Genomic DNA, 23,568 nt, shown 5'->3' with positions numbered 1-23,568 from the left:
TCTTTTAGAACAGTTTACATCGAGAGACATAAGGTAAGATCTCCACTTTGGCTTCATAAAGAATCGATTAACTTATTTCTGCATTTAAATGAATATTATCATGCACGATCCTTATTGTCTGACATCCTTACTTTTGACCTTTGATCAGTTAGTCTGAATTTGGGTGTGCGTTGGGACAACTGTAACAACTGCATGAACACACAACTTGAACTTACTATCATAGTGTTTGAATTATTCCTGTAAATCAACAGTGGCGAGTACAAAACACTTAAAAAAACAAATTGAAAGCTGCTGTCGAACACGTCGCCTCTCCTCGACGTTATCTTCCTCCCGCTTTCACGCAGGATTTGATTTAGTTTAAGCGGGCAGGAGTTCATAAGCCAACATGACGGCTTCTATAAAGACTATTGACAGCACCAGACTAATCTGAAGCTAAAGCAGTTATGGACAATGGGTGTGTCGGACATGAACAAATGACTGTCGGGCTGAAGAAGAGCTGAGCCGGCAGGGCGTGTATTGATCGGCGCGCTGGAGTTACCATCATCGTGCATGAATCTTTAAGATAAGAAGCGAACGAAAACAACAGAGTGAAGGTGGACGCGATTTACTTCTCTGAATACTAAATGGTGATTAGCGTAAAAAGCACATAAATGCTATCACTGGATTAATATAGTGATACAACAGCAACAAATGAACAGTATTTTTAGACCTTTTTTAGAAAGTAAATGTATGTCTGTGCATGTGTATTGGCAGACAATGAAGCCAAAAACAAAACAGTAAAACAAAAATTGAAGTATATATTTAAGTAATTCTGTATTACCATCTGGATCCTAAAACTGTTTAAAGGATTAATGAATGTTTAGACCCCTGGATAACGATTTTAACTTTCTGCCCTTATATTTTTGTTTGTATGTTTTTATTTGTTGACTTTTGTGTGAAGCTGCACGTTTGAGACCTTTGGTGTAGACAAAGCTGCATTGCTTTTTTCCTTCTATCTCAATTTGTGTAATATGTGAGTATGTAATTGCAAACTATCTGATATTTTTCTCAAATATTCTTCCATAAAAATGGTTAAGATAAGCCAGAAGGTAACAACTAATAATCACAACAGCCAATTCTATAAACTTTTCTATTCAGTTTTACAAGGAAGGGCAAGTGCATCTATAAATATACATATAATCTTTGTATCAGCCTAGAAACTACACACCATCCAATCAGACAAGACGTTGACACACACACTGTAACACTCACGGTGTCTCTGAGGTTGTCCTTCTGAAACCACTCCAGTAATTTCTTCCCGACCTCCATGGGGTTGGACACGAAGGTCCTGTAGGTCAGCAGGAAGTCCTCGATGAAGGTGGGGTCCACCACTGAGGGTTCCTCAACAAGGTGCATGATCAGACGTTCTGGGGTTCCCTGCGATAGGAGCACAAAACCACAAAAACAGATTACTTTTTGTTTTGACTTCAGACTATAAGAAGGCTCTTGTGTGCAGCGTTGCTAACAGCTACTGTACTCTGGTCGATTTAAATAAATCATTACACAGACAAGGACATAAAGCTTATGAACGGAGCCTTCAGAGCTTCATCAATCAAAATCGACCGCCCACGAGCAGCGTTCAAACACACACACTTGGTGGTCAAAACAATAAAGGTCACACTTACACGAGCAGTTTGAACCATGCAGAGTAATATAAACCAACAAAAGAAAATGATGGAGGGAGGAAACACAGTATATATGTGACCTTTGATTAAAAATATTAACACTAGAAACTTCATTTTCAGCACAAAATACACTCTAAAAATATATATTTTTAAATGTAATAAAGTTGTTTTTGTTCATTTTAAGCTAAAGCTGAATTGGTTAAAAAAACGAACAAAAAAACACTTGCAGAATATGAGATGGATAATAATATAATAAAAAATAATGCATTTATTATAAATTAAAATAAATCTTTTTTTAGAAAGTAAAAGTTAAATATTACAAACATGAATTAAGATGTAAAGCAGAATGAAATGAAATGAAATGAAAAAAGAAAAATCAAGAGTCAATGCATTTGTATTGCTAAATTGTAAGTGATGATTTGGTTGAAATAATAATATTATAAATTAACTTTTCTACAATCACTGAAATGTACATTAATATGTATAAAACGTTTTTTTAAGAAAGTATGGAAAAACATGGTAATATATGTGAAATAACAATTGTTTTAATAAAAAAGAATATATATATATATATATATATATATATATATATATGTATTTAATCTACAAAATATTAATTATTAGCAAATAACTTGTTGAATAAAATAAAAAAGAGATACGGTTTTTACGGTTTTTATGTACATTGAAAGGTTTTTGCGGACCTTTTCTTGCCATTTTGGTCAAAGATAAAAAATGAATAAATACAATTCAAAGGTCCCAGGGTGTTGATAAATAAACTTATATTCATACATTTGAAAAACAAAAGGACAGTTAGAGAAAAATATATAATTTAATATAAAAAGGTAATATTTAAATATACAAAAATGACAATAACACACTTTGAAACCGTTATAACGTGAAAAAGACTGTGTGTTTTAATATGATATATACAAACAATTATTCTATAGTTTAATACGAGTAAAGTGCAGAAAACAAGTAAGAGTTTATGAACCCTGCGGGATAGCTCTGGGTGGTCTCTCGCTCCGACAAGGAACAGAAAGCTGAGCAGTCTTCCCCTTTCTTGTCCGACCAAAGGAACAAAGCTTAGAAGAACAAGGAAGAGGAAATGCTAACACTTGTCAATTGACTGAACTTCACTGGATGCGTGTTGGAGCCGGCAGCTGAGCTAAGAGCGGCGGCCAAGAGAATCATTCAGGCCCATTATACGATCAATAACTGGCTGCCTCTGGAGGATCGCGAGGAAAAGGATCAAAAGGGTTCGGAGCCGACGAGCAAAAGGAGAAAAACGCTCCAGCAAACAATAATTGTGCGAACGCTGCTTCTTAACAACAGGCTTGAAACGACACGACGATATGATCAATCCTCTTCGTTCTGCTGCTCGTGTTCAGCTCTGACTCGAGCGTCCACGAGACATTCACGCGTCGGAGTGACGCTTCGGAATATCATTACATGAGCTAATTATGTCTTGACCTGGACTTGATCTTGCTACACCTGGGGTTGGCAATTCAATTCCCTCAGGATCCACAATATGTGCTGTGACTGTTGTTGTTATTGTAAAGACAAGCAAAAGATGGGATGAAATATATATATCATGAATATTTAATTGTATGTATGAGTATTTAATTTTTTTTTTTTTCCCCTATTTATTGAAAAATCAAATTAAAATAGCCTTTTTTTTAACAGTTTATTTTCTAAAATAAATACTAAATACTAAATTCTATTGGTCGTCATCGTACCTTTGGATGTCATTAAAATCAGAAAATGTTTCCGGAATATTGAAAAAATCTAATTAAAAGCAAATTAAAAAAACCTTTGAAAAACAATGTGTAAAAAACTATAATAATAATAAAAAAAAAAACATTAACTATGACTGTTACTATGATGGGATGAAGAAAACAATCTTAAAATTAAGATTATAATGACAAAAACAAAAAAGACTTCATTAAAAACTTTGAAAGTGGAATTGTACCATGGAATTATTATTATCATTTGTTATTGTTTATTATGTCACTTCATATTTTAGGCACTTTTTAGCCCAAAACTTGAGTGTAAAAGTAAAAACTTCAGTAAAAAAGTTCTGAAAGAAGTTGTGTAAGCAAAAGCTGGACACCGACCTTGATGACGATGTGTCCCTTCCTGGTCCCGCTCCGGTCCAGCTCCCGGTGCTCCTTCACCATGACGATCTCGCCCTCTTCCTCCACCTTGTGCGTGTTCTTCTCCACATGGTTCAGGATGCGGCAGTAGTCCTCCTGGGCGATGCAGACAAACTGGTCGAGGAAGACATGAGGACAGCGGGTGAACTTGTAGAAGAGCACTCTGTTGCTGGGCACGAACGTCGGGTATTCCAGCAACAACACTGACGACACGTTCCGGCGTGTGGGGAGAGACATAAGAGAAGGATTTTCAACGAGCCATGCTAGTGACGGACGACCCAGCTGGACTTCCTCTAAATGGCTCGCTGAGCAGAAAGTGCGAAGACGTGACTTTCTTATAAACGACAGCCGAGTCGGTGCTTCCCTTTACACTTGCTTGGTCAAGTGCTCAGGAACTTCCTTCATGTCTGAAGAACGGAAATGATGCGTAGAAGTGAGGAAGTGTGAAGTTGAAATGCTGTGAATATACACGTTGATGTTGTCGACGAGGTTGACATAACAGTAGCCACACTTGGATTACCATTTATTACATATGGTGTTGAGTAAAAGTTACAACTCGATGAAGTTACAACACTGTTGTCATTAGCAATGTCTAAAAACACTAGTACTATTTACTTTAACTATTTCATATCATGGACTTCTTTTGATATAATTATTGTTTTTGCTTCATTTCATTTTAATAATTGTTTTTAAAGAAACTATTTTATTGTCCTCGTAGCTTAAGATGTTAAAATGTATTCAAGAAGATTTGAAATACATAAAATATAATTGAAAGAAATGGATTATTAAAAAAAATGAAATAAAAAAAGTTCCTTGACATTTAGTTGTCCTTGTTCATCAAGATGTTGTAATTCAAAGTAGATGAAAACAAAAGTGACTATTTTATTTCAAATGTTGTCCCTGTTCCTTTAATGGTTCAAATTAAAAATAAGAACATTTTCAAAAATATTAAAAAACTTCATTAAAAAATAAATAATACATTTTAAATTCATATAAAATACATGTTTTTAGTTGTACTTTTAATTCAAAATGGGACACATTTTAAAACCCTTACAAAAATAAAAATATTTAAAATGTTAATTATCTAATGCACATTTTAAGAAACTTAACATATTTTATTGAATATCATCCTCTTTTAGATGTTGTTATCCAAATGGGAAAACTTTTCTAAATGTAGAAAAATCCAATAAAAACAAGAGTTAAAAAGAAAAACTTTCTAGACAAACTACCTGGCAGTCGTCTCCTTTGGTGCGAACTTCTCCGTTGGTGAACTGCTTGTCCATGGACGGGGAGATGCCGAAGCTGTTCCCCATACAGAGCGTCTCCACTCTCCCTTCATGGTGGCTGATCTCTACGGCTCCGTTCAAGATGACGTACCACAGGTCCAGCTGCACGAGACCGAACGGCGACAAATTCATTATTGACTAAACATTTGAAACAATAAGATAAGATGTCCAGAATTTCTTCAATTAAAAAAGAAAATATTATAGTGGATGCTGAATAAAATAATATTCATGAATAAATCGTTTTAATATTGTAACAACCAAAATCATATTAATGAAAAAAAAAGCACCACACACTAGAAAACATTTTTGAATGTGTCGATAATACTATTAATAAACAAAATCATACATACGGTAATGTACGGAAGGTAAGAAGTTTAATTTAATTAAATCCGTGAGAGCTGGTTCTTGTGAGAATTAAAACTATTGTGTACTAATTCTCGTGATCTGCAACTAAATGTGTCTTTTTGTGACCCACAAATGAAAGGTTTAACATATGATTTTGGTCTAAATTCATTTTTTATTATGGCACAATAAGACTTTCATCTTACTTTTAGATCATATCTTGTTCCATTTATTCTTATTGTGTATTTTTCTTTTCATTTTAATGCTATTTAAAAGACATATGTTTCAAATAGTGAAAGAAAATGAATATCCCATTGTAGTTTCTCAATAATATAATTATTTAAACTGTATAAAAAATGTCTAAATCAAATGAACACAGCAAAGTAAGAGAAGAAGGATGGCTCAAATCGAGTACCTGCTCCTGTAAATTCATGAACAACACAGGTTGAGCTAAATATAAGTGGTGTCTCCTGTGGTGGCGCCTGCAGGCCTGATATAAAAACACATTAATCTGGAGTGGGAGACAATGGGGAGAAACTTCGCTCCAGGGCTTCTTCTTCTGCAACTGAAAATTATATTTCATATTCGTTTCCCTCCTTCAGGAAGGTTGCACGGGAGGATTCTCGTTCAATCGTGAAGCATCTGATCATTAACGGCATCAAAAAAAAAAGGTTTCTTTTTTCGTTCGTCTTCGACCTTCAAGTCAAGAGGAATCGGAGCCGTCCGTCTCTGCGGTGGAAACGTTTCACTTCGGTTTCTACCTCTCGATTCTGCAAAAACCTGCCCACGGACGATAGAGCTTCGTCAGTGGCGGCCATTTATCACCCTCGACGCTCCGACGCCGCACTGCGTAGCAAACAGCTGCTTCACAGGAATCTAACTTAATTAATTATCAGTGGAGCGCTTGATTGACAGGCCTTTTACTCTGGCGGGACTCACGCCTCCCTTCCTGTGTTTGCTTTTGAAGAGAACAGGCAAGTACATTAAAGCTTCTTAAGGTTGTCAACGCATGACGTGATGTGATTCGTCTCCACTGACTTCATGTTTGCAGAATAAGAGTTAAAGAAATATTATCAAATATTTAAATATATATATTTATATAAAGGAGTTCAATAAAAGATAAGCTTACTAAATTTAAAAAAAAGTTAAAAAATATATATAATAAATACATTTAAAAATATATCAAGTTATGGGATATTTCTTAAAATAAAACTGAAATTAAAATCTAAAACTACATTATTTGAAGCAACAACCCAATTATTACAGTATTGAAATAATACTTGGTAATACAGTGTTGTTAGTAAAGAGTCTAAACATGTTAAAAAATGAAATATATTAATAAATTATATCAATGCTATTTTAATATAAAAAACATTTGCATTAAAAAAAGATTAACTCAGAGAGACTCTAAAAGGTAAATCACTAAAGATATTTTGAATCAAATTTTTTTATTTCAGTATATACATTTCTTTTTTTTTTATCTACAAAAGGAGAAACAAAATATTAAATTAAGAGAGAAAATAAAATGTAAAGAGTTACGGTCGAATTCCAGAAAAGAAAAGTTCACCTACTATAAGATGTTAAAGCACAACAATACAAATATTTTATACGTTTTGCAAGCTTGCAGTTTTGAATCCTCACCTCCTGTTTGTCGTGCAGGATGACCGTCCCCGCCTGCTCCACCACCTCGAACACCATGACGCTACACAGGTCTCTCCGCACAGACATGGTCATGTTGGCGAAGGCGGGAAGTTGGTGCATGAACTCCAGCAGTTGCTCTGTTCAGGAGGACGAATGATGATTTAATGATAAAATACATGTTGATTAAAGAACAATAAAAGCAAATTAAAGTTAAAAAACTGTTGCTGATTGGTCTCCACCTAACAGACCTCCACACCCAGTTCCTTTCCCATTGATGTTTGGGAAACATCCTGACCTGACTGATGTTCCCTCACACTCAGGAACTCCCTTTCATTCCTTATTTCCTCCCTTTCCTTGTGTTCTTGGGAGGCGGGTCAAGAGGTCACTCACAGGTCAATCTATGTTCTAAATCAAGCCTCGCTTACGAAGTGCTCACTCCGGGTTTTTATTACCCTGAGAACGACGCCATTTTCATGAGCCAAGAGACGCGTGGTGTGTCCTCGCTAAATGATGGATGTTTCCAAAAGCAAAAATAGCTCCAGGAGAAGCGTGATGATAAAGAATGTATGCATGTGTCACTTCAGATACCGATAAAGTTTGTTCGGAATCATCCTAGTTCATCGTGAAGCTGCGTTTACACTGACCGATGTCATCGTCGTTGCGGTCCGCGGGGTCTTTCTCCAGACACTCTCGGACCAGGTCCCGGCCCAGGAGGGTGATGGAGCATCTCTCCAGGTCTTCGTCTTCTTCCTCCTCCTCCTCGCTGTCCACGGCGGCTTCCGGGAGACCCGACAAGTCCACGTCTCCGAGCTCGCTCTCCGTGGCCTGCAGGAGTCACACAAAGCGTTTTTCTCAGCGGATGATTTATGGGTTCAAAGCGATGAGGAGCAGAACCCTCATTAGCTTCAGTGCAGGTCGTGGTTTTGGCGTTCCTATGTTTCCACGTCAGCGGGGAGTGGATCGTTCATCTACAGGTGAAAAGAGGAGCTCTCTGGTGGTGCGAGGCTGGAAAGGCCATCTGGCTTTCAATCTGCTGTGACGCGAGAGCTTAATAAACACACCTCACACATTCTGGTACAATTCAACCACTTTTAAAAATCACTTTTCCATTTACAGTTTGTTAGTTTTGTGGACAATTCTGCTCCCTTTGGTATTTTACTTTTTATTTTTTATTAAACATTAACACAGTTATTTTTAAATAATAGTCAAGTTCATTTTATTATTTTATTTGTAGAAAAGAAATGCAGCTAGTTTATGATAATAGCATCTTCTTTATTGTGTTTCAGGTCATATTTATATTTTAAACTAAATGTGATACAATATAAAATACTATTTATCGTTTTTTGTTTTTTATGCTGCACCGTGGTTTTGGCTAACAACTGAGATCATCTTCATTTTCTTTAATCATTTTCTTAAGCAAATTAGCCAGAAATAGAAATAAAAGTGTGGAGATTGTTCAAATATCTTCGTTATTCAAGTACATTTCAACCAAAATATGTTTTGTTAAAATATATTTGCTTATTATTATTATTATTATTTTATTTTATTTGCCCCCACAAAAAAAAGAAAAAGAAAGAAAATTATGTACATTTATAAATAAATTGTATAATAAACTTAAATCGTTATTAAATATTTTTTGTATTATATTTAAAAAGTTCCACTATATCCCTTTTTATTTAAATATTGTTCATTTAATCTTATATTTTAAATTTGGTATGGGATTTTTTTCTCCGGGTAGAATAATTATATATCCTGGTATAATATATATATATATATATATATATATTACGTTTTCAAATAAATATTTGTTATGGTTTTATTTTTATATCTCTGAAATATTTGTCGTTTCTTTGCGTCTCTTCTGGAAAAAAAAGTACCAGTGTATGTACAGTATGTACCAGTCAAGTCTGTTTTTCCTTCATTATGTCAAAACCTTACGTATATTGTACACAAGCAAATTATCCAAATGTAAAAAAGCCGTGTTGCCTTCACTGACGGCCTCTGTAGGAAACAGCCGCATGAATGTAGCGAGAAAGGTCGATGAAACAATTGGCCACAACAATGAGCTTTGTGGCTCAATGCTGCCACTGATATTTCTTTCATTTCCAGCGAGCACACATCACTCAGCATTCAGGAAGTGGCCTTTCTCTTCAATACCCAGAGAGCCCGACAAGTCTGGAGGAGTTTTCTGATCGACCCACAAACATATCAGTCAAAAAGAAGAGATGAGTGAGGGATGACTAATCCAGGTCAGAGAAGAAATATAGAAAATTAAATGAATGATTAAGGAGGAGCAGGACATTTGCTCACAAGCAAAGACAATAACAATAATTGGAATTAAAAAAAGGTGGAAATAGCAAGAGGGAAATGTGTGGTAGACTTCTGAACTGACAGACCAAATCTCAGGTTGAGTGACAGGTCAGTGCAGTAAACAAACCCAATCACCAGATCAGTGACACTCTGATGGGATCATGACTGAAGCAATAAGGTCTCGCTGGCAGTTATCTGACCCATTTTGTTCGCCGCATCAGTCAAGAGACGGTGCAACGGTTTTGATTTCAGGGGCTTTAGAAGACGTGTGCATCCGACGCGACTCGTCGTAAACATCCCGGCAGCTCACCTGACTCGACCTCACCTCGCTAATGGAGACGTGAAGACGTGGCGACGGCGCAACATTAAAGTTAGCTCCAAACAAGACAGCCAAAAGCTGAGTGGAAGGGATTGAAGCGCGCCCGGATCCATTACCAGGATGATAAAACACTTTGTCCAACTCTTATGGATTATTGCTGCTGGACCATTAGCAGGCCTTAAACACCAGAGAGACATGAAACTTTCAACACCAGTCGATTTATTGAAGGTTTCCATACGTCACTTACAAGTCAGGTTCATCTTAGACGAATACGATAGTCTCCACCAGCAATAAGTCAACAGTGTTAGGACAACATTCGGCTACTTCTTGGTCAGTTTGGCTACTTTGTTTTGGGTCAAATTTGCCTTCATACTGATTAGGAAACTTTTATTCAGGCAAAAATAAAAGACCTTTTGTTAGAGAGAGATTCAGGTACTTCCAGTTAAGGCTACATTCCAGGCTGTGTCCCAAATTGCGCACCTCTGCACTTACATTTGATATTTTGAGTGCACAAGTGTGTCCCAGATGAGCAGTGCGCGAAAATGTAGTACGCAATGAGCACGCAATCGGCGCACTGAAATGGCCAGAAAATTGACTGTGGGTGGATGGATGGACACTTTCCACCCTTACTGCTACTTCACTGAGGATGTGTCTTCAGAGCAGATACCGGCGTATATTTCCTTAAGAAAACACATTTTACCACAAAACAACACAGCAACAGCACTGTCAAGTGTCGGCGATAATGTTCAGTACTACCCTGTTGAAATTTGTGCACTGGGTAAGTATGTGCACTGTCTTAACGTGTACTGTAAAGTGCACTCAAAGAAGGGAGCGATTTGAGACACAGCCCCAGAGTATTTACATAAAGTGTCCAACTGCAAAATGCTTCCCTTGTGATGATGTCACTTCCTGCAGTTGCAAACAGATTTTCCAAAACTTTTTTTTAGGACTGGATAAACTCGACTTTTTGGGCACTTTCTACCAATCTTGAATCATTTTAATCAACAAAAAGATAATAATATCCAAGCTTGTGTCCAAATACTGTCACCACACTAGGAAGTGAAAATACTGTCAGAAGTTTGGATGTGATATACAGTACCCTCAAATCATTCATAAACAAGTTTTGGAAAATCTGTTTGCAACTGAAGGATGTTACATTATCACATAGAAAGTGTCAAGTAGCCTGGACATTTGAAGTTTGTAGGAAAGCTACAAAAACCATGGCAACATTTAGCTACTTACAGTTGAAGCAATATATACTGTAGATACTTACAGTTAGGGCAATATTTAGCTACTTCCAGGTGAGGCGACAATTTGCTACTTCCATGAGGCAACACATATATATATAGCTACTAATTATTTTGAATTTACACCTCCTACCAGATACAGAGAATAACTGCAGATTGTTATTTAAATAAAATCGGATTATTTCTGTAAATTTACGTTTGTTATTTTACTTGTTAAAACACAATATATGAGGAACTGGTACTTTCAAATACAGTATTCTTTGAAAATAGTCACAGTTGCTTTGAATTAATGTCAAGTTCAGAATGAACCTACAGGGATGAGCCATTTAACAGCAATACGTCGTCTGCATATCGACAGCATTCCTGTAGGCTCGGCGTGGAAAGGTCAAGTTCATTTACAGAGCGTGACCTTCTCCAAACAGCAGGGGGACATAGGATGACTCACCACCAGGACGCAAAAATAATTATCTTAAAGACCGCTTTCCCAGGAGAGGGATTAAATTTAATCTCACCAAAAATGTATTTATACATATTTTTATGAACCATTTCAGTATACGAGTTTATTATGAAAACTGATTACCTTAGAGCTTTAATACATTGAATAATGATTAAATCAAATTAAATTATATGCATTTCATTTATTTAAAGCTTTCATTTCTCGCTAAATGACAAGTTGAAGGCTGGAAACAGTAGCGTGCAAATTCAAATTGTAGTTTTGTTGACGCTAATTTCTTGAGCTCACCTGAGGATTCAGAGTTTATAAAAAAAAAAGACTCAAACCTGGTAGATATCCGAGAGACTGCTGCTTCCCGAGTCGCTGGCGATGCTGCACCCTGATTGGCTGGGGGCCATGTGCATCACCTGCTGATGGCCGTGGTCCGTCAGGTGCATTTTGTTGAGGTCAGCAGGAAGCTGGTGAAGGAAAAAAAACAAAAAACATTAGAATTCTGTAGAATTTACGCTAAAAAGTCAAGCAAGGTCACTTGAAGATGCAACACCAGCCAGGTGTCTCCAAAACATAAAGGCAGAACATTTCTGTTGTGAAGTAGATCCATCCCAGCGCTCATCACCTACATACCGGTTTGGATTTGGGCAACGTCAGAGAAGAAGTCCTCCTTCGACACCAACCAGACCTGCACCAAAACTCCTCCATCACGGCCCCATGAAACGGCGCTGACCGCACAAAGACACCCATCTACGTCTACAAAGAACCTGGCAGCGGAGAAACGGCGGCGCTGACATTTAATATTAAAGACCTGGAGTCTGGGGTTGCTGCCTCCGTAGTGCACGTCTCTAATAGGCCGGTCCACGACCCCTGCAGCACTTAAAGCCCCCCGCATCCTGAACCCACAGGGAAACACGCTAACAAGGGGAGGGCGTTACACAAGTTCACTGGCGTGTTCTTAATGCGGCAGTCGCATATATCTCCAACTTTTCCTCATGATATATCATCTGCATTTCATCTCAACACGATAGGATTATTCTGCAAATAATAGTAAGATAACAGTAGTTTCTAGAGTCCAATAAATCTTTCCGACCGTGACAGTATATACAACCGACAAACTACAAGGACTAATCTAAACACTGGCGGCAGAAACCGTTAATTCAATTTCATGACCCGTTTTTTTTTTTTTTTTTGGTCGATAAAACCTGGTTAGCATAAGGCGACGCCTGCTACGTTCAATAAGAGAAGCTCGCAACCATTCGGGCAATAATGGGAAATGGATTTCACTTAAAAACAGCTTCAGTCACGGCTTCATTCTCCTTAACGTGTGCGAGAAATCCCGACGCAATTAGGCTAATGAAGAATGCACTTCGAGAGAGAGGGAATGTTGGAGTCGTACGGTGGTTGAGGAGTGACGTGGAATTGTGGGAAGGCAGAGCGTGTGAAAAATGTATATCAGGCTGGTTTTTACAAAGTCATGGCTAGGCTTTTCCCCCAAAATAATGGGTTCCATACACTGTCTCACAATGAAACAGAAAATGTTTGTTGCCAAAAAAACACATTATGAAAAACCTATAAAAGAACTTTAGCATGGCTAGCAAAAATAACAAACTACAATTGAATGTTGGGCTGCTGTGGGGCCAAATCTGGTCCACCAAGTCATGGTCTTATGTGGCCCACCAGATGGTTGTGTCAAATTCAAAGTAGATGATTATCCATGTTTATACAGTGACCTACAAAGACGCCAGTGTTTAAAAGGAGTGGATCACTCAATACAGCCAATACAATAAGTGAAATGAAGTTCTTAAAGACATGGTAATATGTTAATAATGACTTCAGCAATAGGTTAGCGTTTTTGTCTCCGACATCCCGTTGGATTAGACTAGCTTCATCCATGTGGCAGTTTATTGGCATTTAAATACGTTAACCCTGAAGCTAAAACCCTTTTAATTCAAATTGTAAAGCTTATTTGCAAATTTAAAGGATTTTAATGACTTGGGTTTTCGGTAAAATCTATTAAATAATCCCAGTGCTCAACTCGTTACCGGACAAAATGGCAGCCGAGATTAAGGAGAATAAATGTATTTAAAGTGCCGGGGGATGTGTGAGAGTACAAAGAAGAAGGGGGGGATTTGCGTTAGGGATGGAAGGATGGAAAGTGGGGTGAATAATTGTGGAGGTCTCGTGGCTCCCATTCACACCACACTTAATCCCGCACTAATCCCTCTCTTTCCCTCTCCCAGAAGGCGAGGCAAGAGGGGGTGAGCCGGGTCTCCCATTTTCCTCATGCATTAGGAATGAGAGTTGAGGGATTAAATATAAATGTGGCGGGTTACTTCTGCTGTACGGTTCGATTATGTCAACAAGGAGGCGCGACCGGGGAGAGATAGGCTGGTCCTGGAAGGTGCGGTTCGGAGTTAAATAGATTGAAATCTCAGGGATAATTGTGTCCGACTCAATCGTCTCTTGATCAGCAGCTGTAGGATGGAGGGAAGAAGCTCAATAAACAAGTCTCTAAATGAAAGATTGTTGAGCTGAGGAGTATATATATCATCTAATTATGCCTTCATCTTATAATGGAAAACCACTATGGTAAATAAATAAATCAAAACCTTGAACACAACCTTGAACTTCAGAGCCCAGGTGTCGAAAGAGAGGTCAACTTAATAAGAATCTGGAGAAAAAATAACATATTGGTGACATTTCTAGTGTCAAGAATTTAGTTGCGTCAATGTTAAATTGTTTTTTTCATTGTTTGTTTTACGGCATTTTTGATTTGATGAGATTAAATGGGGATTCATTACGTGCATCATTACCCATATCAGTAAAATTCATTTAAAACTATTGAAAAAAAATTATGTTGCGCTTGTATAACTGTCATTACGGTAGTCCTCACTACTCAGTAGTTTTTAATTAAATACTCAAAAATCGAAATTTGCACAGGCTTCTCGGCATAGTAACAAATTTAGTTCGGTCTGATGAAAAAGAAATATGAAGGCAGAAAAAAAAAATAACTTGATGCCCACACCAGTGATGAGTTCACTAAGAGGGAGCAAGACAAAGTGGTTTGTTAATGGAGTTAGAAAACAATGGTATCTTGTTATAAAGCTACTTAGAGACTGTTCCTCTCCAACATCATCAGCTCAAAACACTCGCACTTATTAGCAACAGAATCAAAATTAAAAAATAAAACTTTTATATAATTGTAGCAATAAATGTTTAACTAGATGTTAACTATCTTATTTAGAAGATGGTGCTATGGCACCGTCTGATTTAAAGTCACGGATAAATCGATTCAAACTATTTGAAAACGTGTTTTACGAGGATATAAAGGCTTTTAATGAGGATCGATTCAATATACTTTACAGCCAGCCCATGAATTAGAAGGCATATGGTCCATTGACGGCAGATTATTCCAGCCAGGGCGGACTTCTGCTGGCGAGACAAACAGTTGGCAGAGCCGGCGCCCGGCGTGCCAGCGCTGTGACTGACAGGATGCTGAGTGGCTCTGCCAAAGGGTTGTGACTCTTGCACCGGATGTCAAGAGTGGGGAACAAAGAAGAGGGGCGGGGGGGCAGGGTGTACATGAGCGCTTGGATTCCATTGTTCTAACGTGGGGGGGGATTCATCTTCAGAGGACATTGATACAGTTTGGTGAAACAGCCTTGACTCCTAGACGCCTTTTGATTGTTACTTTGTTTATTTCTCTGACAGGATATGAGTAATAATTGGCAGGAATTCTAGCCCTGGAATGAGTACATTCCACACATGCAAAACTGGTAAACTTTCTCGTCTCTCAGAGTGTAACTTAAGAGAAAAACCTTGTGATAAAATTCTATTCTGTCGTATCGGAGGCTTGTTGGAGAGAAAGCTGAATTGACTTCAAGTTCATCAGAGAAACGAAGGATATTCAACAAAAAGAACAAGTTGACCAGAAATGGCTTATCTGAGACAAAAAAACAGACAAAGTAGAAAAAATAAATGTACTACCTTCAGCAAAACTAGTTAAAAATTGTGAAAATGTGTAGCTTGAAACACAAAACGTAAGTGGTATTTGACGTGTTAATGCGGCATCAAGGAACATGATTTGTTCTCCATTTGACTATGAACGCAGCCTGGTTGTTTCTCCGTTTACCAAAGATTTGACATAAAGTTTTCCTGCAAACCTTTTTTTTAACTATAGCAAGAAATGCATTATATGTTTCACTCAAAAGCCAAAGTCAAGACAATAAAAAACTAATGTTTGTTTTTGGCTCCCTCCAGTGTTAGAACACCGAAATGTCATAGTTGTGAAAACTGAAGTGTCTCTATCAACGTCACCAGGCGTTTGTTGAACCATAATTACAATAAAAGTCAACCATCATGTAATGCTTCCATAACCTTGCATGCTAAGATCGCCGTCCGACCTTAAACGGTTACGCACACATTGATCAGGAGCGTTCAGACGTGCACGAGCTGAGGAAGGTAATTCGCTCGGGTCAGCAACCCTGCAGAGTCAAGTGTTCTTCTCTGGAGGACCGTTAAGCGTTACCGCCAAGCCGGAGTGGAAATTCCTTCCATTTGGCAGCTGAAGGGAGTGACTGTGATGGTACGCGTGTGGCCGCCAGACTGTGTCAACACCAAAACAAACTGAGTGTTTACGGTCGTAATATTTAACCTGGCTGCTACTTTCCTCCTCCAGATACAGCACTGGGCTGATAAAATGTTTGATTTACAGCCGAGGAAAACACTGAATAGAAGATATGTAGCATAAACAAGAACACACCGGCTTCGTTTAATTTATCAAAAACACCAAGTGCAACAGGTTACATTTGTCAAAATATTAGATGTGGCTTACGAGCTAATGCTAATTAGCAACACAGCTGACCATCACCCGAAACTTACTTGTAATGTAAATAAAATATCCTAAAAAACAAAAAAATATAATATATTGCAAATAAATATGAGTCAAAAGACTGTAAAATGAAAAAATAAATTATTAATTTAAACAAATTAACTCAAAAAGATTAACAATCTTATCAATTTCTAAACTATTTTCAAAATAGTCCAATTATTACTATTTCAAATTATATATTTTTTTAACATAACAGGGTTACACAAGGTCATAAGAAACATTTCAATAAAGTTATTGTTTTCAGATTTTCTACGCTTCATCTCTTGACCATTACAACATTTTGTTTTTCATGTACAATCAAAAATATTTGAGCATTATTTGGATTTTTTTAAAACAATATTTATGTTATAGAGACAATATTGACTCGTTGTACACATCTGAAGATCATCGCGATCAACATCACGTCCAAAACACGACATAACATCTCTTCTATGTATAAAGCATACATTTGTTTTAAGAAGCTGTTGACAGGATTTTTTAGGTATACTAGTCGACTAAAGGACATTTATCTCATTCATTTTAGCTAGACTAAAGCAATCTTATCAAGGTTTTCTCCTTCCTTTTCCTGCCATCCACTACTCATAACTGTTAAATACAGATTGAATATTTAAGCTCTACATCCATCCATTTGTACATTATTCACCCACACACAAGGCAGCTTCCCTCTGGTACCAGATGTTTCCGGCCTTTCGCCTTTTTTTGAAACCTAACAACAATCCACCCCCCCCCAAAAAAAGCTCCTCTGGTACCCATACACATGAAGAGGGAAGCCCCACCCAGTGTTACTACTGCTATATATTAGTTGACTCTGGTCCAAAGGGCTCGGCCCAATAACCTCTGTTCAGACCGAGCTCAAAATAAATGTGTGCCGCAGGCTGGTTTGGCAGGATATTGACTCCGGCCAGTGTTGGCACACACAGTTGAACTCATAATGTTTGTGAAAATCAACAGACTGAAGCGATGATGGGCAATGGAAACAACGAGAAAAGCACCAGAGGAAATTGGAAACAGCGTCAATAGTGACTAATAATAATCTAAAAGATTATTTTAATGAGCTCCCAAAAACTTGTCAAAATGTATTTAAAATGATTATTCAATGTGTATAATAATATTTCGATGGATGTTATAGATCTCACACTTTTTCTCATTCTTAAAAACAATTTCACCATAACTGAATGTTTTAAATGAATGAGCACTGAAAATATTCATTTAAGATAATAATTGTTTTGATGAATGGATGCAATTTCTAATTTCATTATTCAAATACGCTCTTGATATGATCCATTTTTATTCAATAAATATATCATTTTGAACATAAAATTCATGATTCATGCTTGTCCCTAAATTTGAACGTGTGACAGGGTGGCATAATTGGGCTTTTACAAAGACACTGTTTCCTAAGTGACATCATAGAAACATATTTCAGGCCGACAACTACCCGACAATACAATGCATTTACTCTTTTTTGTAAAAAATAAACCGTCTGTAAAGACTTACCTTACCACCTAATTACAAAAACCCAGCAAGAAAAACCCATTTTCCAGTGGAGTTAAGCGAAAAAGAATGGCCAATATGAATGCAGATTGTCATTTTGTATTTATAAATGTCCTTGAAAATTACACATTAAAGCCTGTTAGGTGGAACAGGCGGAGACGAGACCGGGATCAATAGCAAGAAGCGAGTGGTTAAAATATCAGGATTGTAACGTGAACACACACACTGGCCAGATGAGTGACGATACTTGTGGTTGAGAAATGAGCTCTGTTTGAGCTCTGTGTGTTTTAAGATGTTCTAAAGAAAAGCAGGAAGAGTTGATGTGTTGAAGTGGATCTCCACGTGAGCGGCCACACATTAGCAGCATTTATCCCAGGAAATAATGACCGGCTCCGGTTTGTTAATCCACGAGGGGCATGAGTGGGATTTCAGTCTGAATTTCAGCTTATCTTTGCTAATGGCTGGTAATTACACTATTCAGGACACAACACTGGCTTTTTACACATCTACAACCATCACAATACGCTGCTTAGGTTTCATTAATTAGCTCCGGATTTATGTCCCTGTTAAGTATTGTACACTAGACACACTTCACAATGGCTGCCCGTCCACACATGAGAGGAAAAGAATGTGGGCTCGGTTACTGAACTTGAGGTCCCACAGCTTGAAACCAAATCTTAGGAAGCACCTACAAGAGCACCTTCCTAAATGGAACTATATAGTAAACAGATACCAGCGTATACTAGGAAGAAAAATGAAGATATCATTTAAAACTATTCTAAAAAAAAACAAATAAAAAAAAGAGAAAACTCCCGTGGGATTGTGTTGACACAAACCACAGAGCTAAGAGAGACTGGTATCACATTCTGTTTAGACTTCCTGTTACAGGAAGCCAGGTTATTGATCTTTCAATTAACATAAAGTCCTTATTGAGCCCCTTCATCAAGCTTGATCTGAAATTCCTCGTTGACCATGCATCAAACGAGTTCCCTCATCGGTCCACAAATATAACAAACCCCGTTGTGCTGCAGACACGATGGGGTATCAGACGTCGCACACAGCTAGTTACAGTTTTGCACGCAATGGGGGGAAACACCAGCTGCCAGGTAAAGGGCAGAGTATTCACTGACTGGACAGAATCGAGACGACGCCATGGTGAGACTGGGCCAGAACCCTTTGGAAGGTGGAGACCCCCTACCTGAACAGTCCTCAAGATCACCCACAGATAAAGATAAGAAATACTTATTCTTGGCACAAGTTTAAGTACAAATTTAAAGTTGCAGGTCTGTCTTGAACACAAGGACTTGGGAAGAAGCAGCAGATTTGCTTGCTATGAAAAAAAGGCTTTTGCCTATTTATAAAAGAAAGAAATAGTAGATTTCTCTAGTTTAATTTTAGTTTTCAATTGAAGCCAATACCAGGATGTGAGACGGAACATCAACAATAGACTTTGGTCCAGACAGCTGAAAAAAAAGAGGCTATAACTGTTTTGAAATGGTGGACACGTGGTCTGCTGGCTGCATTTATAACCACCATTATAATAATCACAGTAGCTCTAAACATAGTACTTGAACTAAAATAGATGCACAACAAAAGCTTGTTTATTTCAGTCTTCAGTGGAAAGTGAATTGAAATTGTAAAGCTAATCAGCTGAAGTCTGTGCCGAAGCAAACCACAGATGGTACTTGAAAGATCTATGATTACGTATTTAGATGTTGATGATATGAAGTGCGTTTATGAAGCTCTTTTTATTCGGCTATTCTGACGGTGATTTATGTCTCACGTGATAACGAGTCGGGGCGAGTTGGGAGTAATGCAACCCATATTGATTCTTATCACCCCTACTTCCTGTCCATACGATAGCCACGACCTCCCATGACATACTAAAAAGCACTCTCCCTCTCGGTCGGTTGATTTTTTTTTTTTTTTTCCTTTGTCTTGAGCCTGTTGACTCTCTGGGGTCGTCTCCCTCACACAATCCTTGGATGACACCAACCCCCCCTTTCTCACTGCAGACGTCTGCTTTTTCTTTGGTGGTCTGGAGACAACATCTCTTTGATACGCCAAGACTACATTCTACAGGATCTAAATAGAAGTTAAAATAATGCTTCCTACATCGCTCCGATTGGCTGAAATAATGAGTCTCTTTTGCCGATAAATTACAACATAATCGTGGACGTTATTGATGTGTGTTATGTTTGTGTTGGAGGTGCTCGGCGTCTATCGCCCGAGCTCTAGGGCCACGTTGGCACGACGCCTGCGCTGCGTCGGCAGGGTCGATGCTTCGTACTGAGGAATAATTAATCTCGTTTCTCTCACTCGATAGCGGCTCGGCACTATCGTAGTGTAGCGAGCCGTCCGGAGTGATTGGATGATGAATGGTCGGGCCATTTCCTGTGGGCCGGTAAGGGTACCTGGTTGCCCGAGCAGAATGACATTACCATAAAGTATCTGTGATTGGACACACTTAACACTCGTTAGAAAGAAACCATTAACTCACTGGTTCGATACTGTCTCAACAATTACAACGTCAGAGCATATTAAGAAGTTAGGAAATCCCCCCAGTGTATACCTAGCCACGCATGATCATGACTTATGGCACAGAAGTTAACTTTTTTTGCTAAAAAGGTGGCTTAGAAAAAAGTTTGTTGGGCAGCAGTCCCAGTGAAAATGGTCAGTTCCAAGATGAACTAGGAGATACAGAAGAAGTTCTAGTAGTAGTCTCCTAAACTATTAAGCTGTTTTAAATGTGGAGCAACAGTAATTTATATTTGGAGAGCGCTTTTCCAGACCAGGGTCACAAAGAAAACAATCAAAACAATACCCAATAAAATATATACTTTAAAAGATTAAGACACATAAGACAAACACAGGAGTCTAGTGCGTTATACATGCGTTTGTTGTGTCAATGTTGCACCATAGACCAAGCGCATGTGTTCCTTTTTCTTTTCCTTCATTTTCTTAAGTTAAAATTACATCTGTACTGGAAAAAAAGTGGCTTGTTCAGGTGTCACACTATGTCATGGTGAAATGTAAACATCTGACTGGATGTATGAACGAGTGAAACATACCATTTTAATGAAAATGCAGTCAGTAGACTGTAACCGGGGTTCTACGAATGTGAGCCAAATGGTTTTTAAGATGAGAAAAAATTAAGTACATTGTAACACAGTTGAGCCATTTCAATTATTTAAGAGCAGTTTCAGAATTGAATCAAAATGAATTGATTCCGAACCTTAAGAATCCAAATCTAATGGAGAATGGCCACGATACTTAGCTCTAACTAGTAGTCCAGAAAATTCAACCAAATTCAACCAATTTAATGTTCAGCCTACCACTCACCAAAGACTTGTGTAATTGCTCATGTGCATGTCCTTATGAGTTAATAAGTGAAAGATTTCACTTAATTTTCAAGGACGTAAGGTCTTAAATATTCCTATCACAGAAAGGCAAAACATGAACTTCTAGAGATAAATCAATTTTTTAGTAATATATTGAATTTAAGGGACAGGAAACCGTGAATGGAGCAGCATTACACTGACAAACACAACAACAACAACAGGCCCGTTATTGATGCTTAAATAATAGATGGAGGATAAGGGAGGAAAAACAAGTCGTTGGGGATGGAGTTAAAAAAGACACAGGATGCAGGAAAAGGAAGACCGTGGGATACCGTGCTTAAAAATAAAGTAAGCGGTAGAGACGAGAGGGTACAAGTAGACATTGAAGGGGAAATGAGAACTTAGATGAGGCAGAAAAGGTCAATTGGGTTCCCAAGAATGAGATCCGAAAAGATGGCCTTCCAACCAAGAGAAATATCACAAACCATCTCATTAGAAGCCGATTTCTTTACAAATGTATGCTTTGTTTAATGCCGTTGTAAATACTACGACCACATGAAAAACAAAACTGCTTCGCTGACCTACATTTGGCTGCTGGTCACCCGATGCCAGATTTCCAACCACAGTCAATATTTTAATGACGTTAAAAATTATTCCCGGAGCTTGGCCGAAGCCTTGCACTTCATTTCAGCCCGTTTTATACAACCATAGGAAACGCTCCGTCTCAGAAGTCCAGCCGATATCTTGAAACATACAGTCCCAAGGGTGTTCTGCATTATTAGTTTTGTAATAAAGCTTCTTGTTTTTTGTTTTTTTTTAATCACTGACAAGGTTAAACTTTGCATGCTTAAAAAATCTGGAGCCATATAATTACATGAACGGCTTTACAGTTTACACCAGATTTCATTAGCGGTTTAGTTGGTATTTTTTTTTAAAAAAAAGAAGAAAATCCCAAAACTATGCTACTGATTTATCTTAAAAACTTAACATCCCCTCGAGTCTCTAAACCAGAAAAACTTTTCCCACTTCTTGTCATTTGTTCCCAGTAAACTTTCCAAAAAGCCTTTCATGTCTTAACGTTCTGCCAGTTATACACAACAATGCAGTGTTTTTTTTCCTGTTTAGACAAGATCCAGTGATTCATTCAGAAAAATCCTTTTTTGCAGACGACAATAAGCCTCTTAATCCTTCACTCTCCTTTCATTCACCCAACTCCTGTACTCGGTATCTGTCCAGACAGAGCATGACGGCTAATGGGAGGAAACTTAATTAACCTTTTCCCAAAAAGGTGGGTGCATCGCAGACATCGACCAATTAACTGTGGACTTCAAACGGGGGCAGGCTGGGATGAAGCTTAATAGATGCAGACGGAGGAGGAACCGGCTCGACTGGTGCGGCGTCCATGCCTGTTAGCGACGCGCAGATGTAGGTTTCAAGTTCAGCTCCAGTAATTACTAACAAGATACGACGACACACTGTTATTGAACAAATGTTTATATTTAAATGTCAGGAGATTTCATTAGCGAGAGGCAGCTAAACATGTTGAGTTGATGTTACCAACATGTTGATTATGATCAAGTATATAAGTAGTAGTTATATCCCCAACTTAAGTTCAGACGTTGGTAAAGTGATACCCTTAGAATAATACAAGTCTAATTGTTACAAAAGTAGATGATTGCATCACAAATTGGAAAGGCCCTGCGATGTGGAATACCTCTGCCAAGGAGCTAATATTATATAAATTTCAGAGACTGAAAGTTTGAAGATAGAATGATTGTGTTAGCAACATTAATGCAACATTCTGGGAATTATGGAACGTGATACGTTGCATTTTGGGTTATACAAAGTCATGCTAGTCATTAAAGGTGGAAGAATATACCGATATATCGTGATATTCAATTTCACTATCCCAATATTATTTTCCTTTTTTTGTATTACTTGTTTTATTTTACAATTAACATAATTGTGGATATTCACTGTGTTTATTATTTTGTGTGGTGCAATTCAACCTCTGGCCACTAGTTGGCAATATTCATCATTTCCTCCGTGCCAAAGTAACAACAAACCCACCAAAATGGCAGCAATAAGTGAAAAGAAAGGAAACACCAGGCTCCAGCAGTTTTTAAAGCTGATGTTTGGACTCATTTTGGCTTTAAAACAAAGTTTTGACAGATACTGGATATTGCATGTTGCTCCAGGTTGCTTGAGACTCTTGCACTTCATTGTGCAATATTAGTATAAGTTAAATGTTGTTAATATTTTGAGAAGCACTTTCCTACAAGCAATTTCACATTTGATTACAGAAAAAAAGCCAGAAAACGAGTATCGGAATATATTGTATCATCACACATGTATTATGGCAAGTATCGAATCACCAGATTCTTGGCGATACACAGCCCTATTAGCCATGTTTTTTTGCGGCAGCAGAAGCT

General features: G+C 37.8%; 1 protein-coding gene across 6 annotated transcripts in view; it reads right to left on the bottom strand.

Annotated features, from left to right (window-relative positions):
• The window catches only part of rapgef6 (Rap guanine nucleotide exchange factor (GEF) 6), a 109,440-nt gene that overhangs the window by 25,661 nt on the left and 60,211 nt on the right, over positions 1–23,568 (bottom strand). For all 6 annotated transcript variants that reach the window (XM_087807782.1, XM_087807784.1, XM_087807783.1 and 3 more), the window contains 6 exons: positions 11,743–11,874; positions 7,731–7,911; positions 7,087–7,223; positions 5,047–5,205; positions 3,779–3,931; positions 1,252–1,416 (listed from right to left, as the gene is read on the bottom strand). In XM_087807782.1, coding sequence (XP_087663908.1) covers positions 1,252–1,416; positions 3,779–3,931; positions 5,047–5,205; positions 7,087–7,223; positions 7,731–7,911; positions 11,743–11,874 — 927 coding nt within the window. The remainder of the gene's footprint in view (positions 1–1,251; positions 1,417–3,778; positions 3,932–5,046; positions 5,206–7,086; positions 7,224–7,730; positions 7,912–11,742; positions 11,875–23,568) is intronic.

Source organism: Callionymus lyra, chromosome 14, assembly GCF_982586985.1.
Source record: "Callionymus lyra chromosome 14, fCalLyr1.hap1.1, whole genome shotgun sequence".
Classification (NCBI taxonomy): domain Eukaryota; kingdom Metazoa; phylum Chordata; class Actinopteri; order Syngnathiformes; family Callionymidae; genus Callionymus; species Callionymus lyra.
Note: the sequence above shows the minus strand (reverse complement) of the source record. Positions and strands in the feature narration are given on the sequence as shown.